Here is a 6,338-nt window from a genome sequence, read left to right as displayed (position 1 = left end):
ATTAATTATTTATATATATACACTAAGTAAAATAAAACATACAGTGCTTCTGTACATCGGCTGACTATATATGTCATTGGTGAGAGGACAAGACACGAGCCTAAAATCAGCAAGCCACCATAAAAAATAAAAAAAAATAAAAAAAAGAGCGAAAGCTAAGCAAGGCAGAGCAGCAGAGGACCACAGACCTTGGCCATTCCTTCTGTCAAGTTTTGACGGTTTTCTAATGATGTTTAAGCTTAAATATGGTAGGTAATGCTTGAGCTGAAGTTAATCAGGTTCATAATTTAGTAGAGTTTCGTACATAATTTCGAATATGATGTTTTCTTTAATTTTGGTAACGCTCACTTGAACGGTTGCCTCTAGGCTAGGTGATCAAGAGAACCATGTTTCTGCTAAATGAGGTCAGGGAACATAAATCCACTACGAGGGGGGGATAAAAAAGAGGAACTCCATGAAATTTCTGCTGGCAGCTCAAGAAAGGCTTAATCATATCGATTCCTGTGATCATTTGGTGGATGAACACATTGCTAAACCAGATGATTAAAGACCAAGAAATTTGTATTTGTCATCCTGTCTCGTCCCCACGGTTCCCTGTACAGTCATCAGTCACAGAGCTGATTAAGAGCGCCAAAACTTTGAATGCTAAAAACACAAAGACATGCATCCTATACTTCAGCTGATTACAATCACTTAACAGAAAAACTATGAAAAAACACTGATGAATATTTACGAAGGCTAAAATTCTGGAGGTACGCAATGTCACCTGAAGACGAGTGAAACAAGATGGGAAGTAAGTTCGCCCACCTGAAGACGAGTGAAACAAGATGGGAATAAACAGCCCACAAAATATGACATTGCATCTATTTTTCAATCTTGCTTTCAACTTCTAAGATATCTGTCTGCATTGCTTTAAGACCATGGACCAGGAAAGTATGTACAGTTTCTGAGTCAGTAGTAATAATTTATCTCCACCAACTCCAATGCTTCAACCCTATCATCGCCAGGTCCTACCTGGAACATATTTAGGAAAAATCTGAGGTGAAATAATGGAGATTTGCTTATGGAAAATTTACAGAGGTACCAATGTGCACTGACCTTTTATACAAAACCCTTACATCTTCCCTCACCGGCGGACTTTCCAAGAAGTGATCTCCACTGTCATCCAACTCAACAGTCCCCACCGCAAAATCCTGGTAACCACAGTATTCATTCCACTCAAACCACATTTTTGCGATTGCTTCCTTCCTGAAGCAAGTGTTGTGATCTTCCTCTTCAGGTGAATCAGCAGCGACCAACCTATATGCATACACTTTCTTTGTTTGCCCAGGTCGGAATGCACGTCCTATCGCCTGGCGAGTTACTGAAGGATTAAGGTGAACATCTAAGATAATTATCCGAGATGCTCCCACCAGTGATATCCCTTCTCCACATGCCTTAATGGACCCAAAGAATATCTTAGCATTGGTGGAGTTGTTGAAACGCTCCATGGACCACTCCCGATGATCAGAACTTGACTCGCCAGAGATCACAAAGATTTCTTTTCCTAAAATCCAGCCCTTTTCTTTCATCACAAGTCTTTCTAAAAACTTCAACGGTGTGAGGTACTGGCTGAAAACCAGGAGCTTCTCCCCAGCTGACTCACATAAGCTTAATATATTGAGAAAGAATTTTGCCTTGACTCCATCTCTCACATCTACTGTCTCCAGCAAGTTATCCATCATATCATCAGTCATGGCAGAGTTCTCGGAGGAGTTCAACTTTGGGTGAAGATAAACAGCACTCCCAACAGAACTTCTCTTGAACTTCATTGCCAACTTCTTCAACTTTTTAACCTCGTGCTTCTGTCTGGAACTGAGGTTCAGCACCAAAGTGAAATCAACCAGCCCTGGAAGCTCATCCAAGAAATCTCCTTTATAATAATGAAGAACCTTGCTAGTCATCTCACGCAGATCTTGTATAACAGTCACCTTCCTTTTAAAATCTTGGTTTTTCTGCATGGTGAGCTCTACCAGATCATAGAAAGCTGCATCTGCACCTGCTTTGAATTGCTTCCTTGCACATGGAATGTTTACTTTACTCAAGATGCGCTTGACAATACCTCGGGAAGTATCCATCCTCAGAAACTTAGGACGAACTAGATTCAATACATTGAACACTTCCTTGACATGATTTTGGTAGAGGGTTCCAGACAGCACAACTTTACGAGGCGTCTGCACTTTGGCTAGAGATTGTAACACGTCTGTATTCTCATTCCTCGGAGTATGGCCTTCATCCAAAATTAGAATTGAAGGTCTTCTTAGCAATATCTCCTGGCAAGTAACTGACACTTGGTTCTTCCCATCATCACATACAATAGAGGAGAACTGTTTGTACCCCAAGAAAAGGATACTCTTCTGCTCCACCCACTGTTTCAAGACCTCCAATTGTTGTTGCCTACTATCTGCTTTAACAGAGTAGAAATCATACAGCGGAAAATCCTCAATTTGCCATATCTGAAACTCCCTTTTCCATGTAGGCAATATTCCTTTTGGAAGCACCACTAGTGGTTTTGCATGTGGATATTTGGCTAGAAAACTTTGCATAAAACTGATTATCATAAATGTCTTACCGGATCCAGGAGCATGAGCAAGGATGCACCCCCCTGGATTATCTGCCACCAAATTATTGCGAAGAAAATTGAAACCCTCCACTTGATGAGGTTTCATTTGCTTCATGTGCCTTGGATGAGCAGGGATGTCAGTTACCATCAAATCTTCTTCAAACAAGTCAGCTCCAACCATCCCATTTGAATCTCTGTCCTTGGCATTCTGGGATTCAGAGATGTAAGTCCTTGTATTCCTTTTGACCTAAATTCAAGGAAAAATATATTAATGAAATTGAAAACAATTCCATACAAGGACAATTAGCTAGAAAACAAAAGACCAAAGCAGCAGAAACTGCAGTAAATATTGTTCAGATTACGCTGTACCATGTAACATAATATCAATAAAGCACGACTAGGAAAGAAACGAGAGACCAGCATGTACAAAAGTTCTGCAGAAATGTGCATGCCAAATTCCGATTCTTGATAAATTCTTCTCCATGTCAAAAAAATTATCAAGAAATTTATAGCAGCAGGAACAGCAAACAGCATCATTTATTTTCATGTATGTTATCTACATATTATCTGTTGTTATTACTACACCAGAGAAATGCAAAAACAATGTGACAACTTTACCTTATTAAACTGGATTTCAATTATAGTATCAATTGCTCTCTCAATAACCCCACATATGCGACAAACATAACCAATATCATCCTTCAAGACAAAAGAGTGATCACAATAATCTTCATCTTCTTCCATGTTTTCATCAGATGGAGAATTTTCAACAACATCCTGCCAGAATCACCGGAGATTCATAATGAAATACAAAGGGAATGACTTTAGACCAACTATAAGTAGGGTTTTTCTCATTCTCTCATAATGCTAGACTCAAATGATGGAACTTAAACAAGCAGTCTAAGCAATAATATCAAAAGTCATCTATGATCCCTCAACTAATGGTGCTACAAGTAAAATATGCTCAACAAGCATGTGCTGAAATAATAAAACATAGCTTCCTATAATATAATTAATTTCATTTCACCTCTGGATGTCAAATAATGATAGTCTCTAGTAGCATAATCAACTAGCCATTGTTATTTTTATTTCTTTTCATGACTAATTATTCTACTTTCTTTCTTAGGACAAACCATCTCCTTCTTCTATCAATAAATAAAAAATGAAAGAAAGAAATACATAAAGAAAAAGGGGAGGAAACCTGGTTACAACTTAAGCATAAAGAAGCATGCCAAGATATTAAAATTCAAAATAAGACAAAGGTCCAAGAAATCAAGTCCTTAAAATCAATCACCAAATAATGAATCCGCAAAACCTGCCTTAATGAATAAAAAAATAATTATTCAACTGGAAAATTTAACCAGCACTTGTTGTATCCACCACAGATAGAGCCACATTTAATTAACATTTGGGAACTCCAAGCAAAACACGTTCCTAAAAAATTCAATTTTTTTTGCTAAAAATTAATATTTTTTTTATGGTTTGAATCGTTTTGATGCGCTGATTTTAAAAATAATTTTAAAAAAATAAAAAAACATCATTTTGATGCATTTCAGTATGAAAAGCACTTTGAAAAGCAACCGCAACCACATTCTCAAACAGACTCTTAAGATCATGAAGGGCATTAACGTAGTTCTTATCAACTATGCTTCTTTAAAAAAAATTAATCCTATATATATACACCTTGGAACATTCCAATGCAAATGACATTTCTTTCCAGATATCTCCTAGACCATCATCTTTGATCTCCGTGTCAACTTCATCCTCCTCTACACCAACATAAACACCTTTATCTTTCTTGGAGTCAGGTTCACCAGTAAGGCTCACCACTTCTCCTTGAATTCTTCTACCAACATCGTCACCGGTCTGAAGAAATAACAATTAGCATATGACATAAGACAGAATTGGCATTGGAGCAAGCAATAGTACTTGTACGAGATTCTGAAAATGAAAATAAAGGCGCTGCTCATTCCACAATTTTGAATTTAAAATCACCATTCCAGGGTCTATACTGATAACTGTGTAAGAAACCAATGCAGGTTTAAACTGTGTCAATGATTGAATGAATCCCCTGTGGTACGCTAAGTATTTGATTTTCAACCTACTCCCTGTCCTGAGCCCTTTCATTTGAAAAGGAAAAACTATACTATATGCATAAATATGTTTGCATGTTAGGCTGTTGTATACAAATGTTTGGATATAACTTTACCAAGCAAGTAGTACTCATTTGAAAACTAGGTTCTATTTCATAAAAATGAATTCAACAAAGCACCCACATTCACATTAAAGCGGACAGTTACCTCACCACATTGACAGAACATATATAATAAAATAAATGATGGATCATGCTCCTGAAAATCCAGAGTTTAACGCGGCAGGGGCGCAGCACATCAGCATGCATGTCCCACGCGCACGAACAACACCCGTGTAAATAGAGACATATCAAATTATCACATGTGATGCATTAAACCAAATTTTACAATTAATTGCATTTCAAAACACACACAACCCCAGAACCACAAAAGCTGGTGAAACTTACCATAACGTCAGTGGAAAAATGCCCCTCGGGCTTAGGCAAAACAATCCCCTGAAAATGCCCAACCATCCTATTCTCATTACTCTCATCATCGTCCGAGTCAATAACCACAACCGGCGTTCTCCCCACAGCGACATTTCCAACAGAATCACCACCACCCTCAATCTCATCATCATCCAAATCAATCACATTACACTTTTCCTCACCGAAACTCATCCCTCCACCACGTGGCTCATTCGACGGATGCAAAGCCAAAAATGGATGCATCAATTGAGCTCTCCGGTTAAAAAGTGATCGGATATCGTCCGTAACACTTCCATATCTCCCACTATCTAACCGCTCCAGTAAACCACGAATTGCAAATGGCTTGGCGTAATCAGTTGCTTTTTCTTTCGTCTCTTTCATCCTTTTATTTCCCTTAACATGCGACTCTTTTAACCAAAAATAATTATTTAAAAATTGGAAAAATAAATAAATAAATAAGAAGAGGGATGGAGCCGAAGGAAAAGTACCATTTGAACCTGCGCGTTTTAGAGGCAAAATGTTCAGTGTACCTTCCATTAGAGAGCTGAGATTGAGAAGAAAGCATAAACGACATAAATTAATTCATGAAACGACAGGGGTTTAAACCATGCAGAGAACTAACAGAGATTGCAAAGAATGACAGAAACCCTAAAGAGAGATTAAGAGGCTAACCACTGCGTTTTGGCTTGATTAATAAAGAGATTGCATGGAAACTAAAGATAATTCACCAAGTTAATCATCTCTGTTTTCTCTCTATGAACGTCCAAGAATGAAGAACGGATGACCGATGACTGAGGAGTTTTTTTTACTTATTATGCTTGCGTTGTTTAATATTGTCAGTGGAGAGAATTACTTTTGTGTAGTTTGCTTGTACTGGAATTTACAAGTTTCCGTGAGGTTTGCCAAAGGGAGGTTTAAAGGCGGTGGCTTTGGGTCTAGTGGGAACAGATGAGTAAGGAGTTCACGACAATAGGGGCAAAGTGTAGAGTGGGGCGTGGGAATCTACTACGGGAATTCCATTGTTTGGGTTTCGGGAAATGTGTGATCGAATTCAGTATTGGGTTACCACTGCTCCTCTTCGAGATATCTCATTACTGGGATTGGATAGTACGTGCCTGTTTGGCACTGCAGCAGCGATAATAACAGAAAGCAAAAGCTTAATTGAAGTGTTTGGTT

General features: G+C 38.2%; 1 protein-coding gene across 2 annotated transcripts; it reads right to left on the bottom strand.

The window, feature by feature from the left end:
* Positions 1-245: 245 nt before the first annotated feature.
* On the bottom strand, positions 246-6,074 carry LOC105134453 (SNF2 domain-containing protein CLASSY 3-like). 2 transcript variants are annotated; one of them, XM_011038860.1, is made up of 8 exons: positions 5,835-6,074; positions 5,651-5,706; positions 5,142-5,569; positions 4,286-4,468; positions 3,221-3,379; positions 1,099-2,849; positions 808-1,014; positions 246-594 (listed from the first exon to the last, which is right to left on the bottom strand). In XM_011038860.1, the coding sequence occupies exons 2-7, from the start codon at positions 5,697-5,699 to the stop codon at positions 1,011-1,013; spliced, it is 2,574 nt and encodes an 857-aa protein (XP_011037162.1). In that variant the 5' UTR covers positions 5,700-5,706; positions 5,835-6,074; the 3' UTR covers positions 246-594; positions 808-1,010. The 2 variants fall into 2 exon arrangements, with proteins under 2 accessions (XP_011037162.1, XP_011037161.1); XM_011038859.1 differs by having other exon boundaries at positions 532-766.
* Between the last annotated feature and the right edge of the window lie 264 nt (positions 6,075-6,338).

Source organism: Populus euphratica, unplaced genomic scaffold (genome assembly GCF_000495115.2).
Source record: "Populus euphratica unplaced genomic scaffold, PopEup_1.0 scaffold104.1, whole genome shotgun sequence".
Lineage (NCBI taxonomy): Eukaryota > Viridiplantae > Streptophyta > Magnoliopsida > Malpighiales > Salicaceae > Populus > Populus euphratica.
This window is presented reverse-complemented; position numbering and strand designations above follow the sequence as displayed.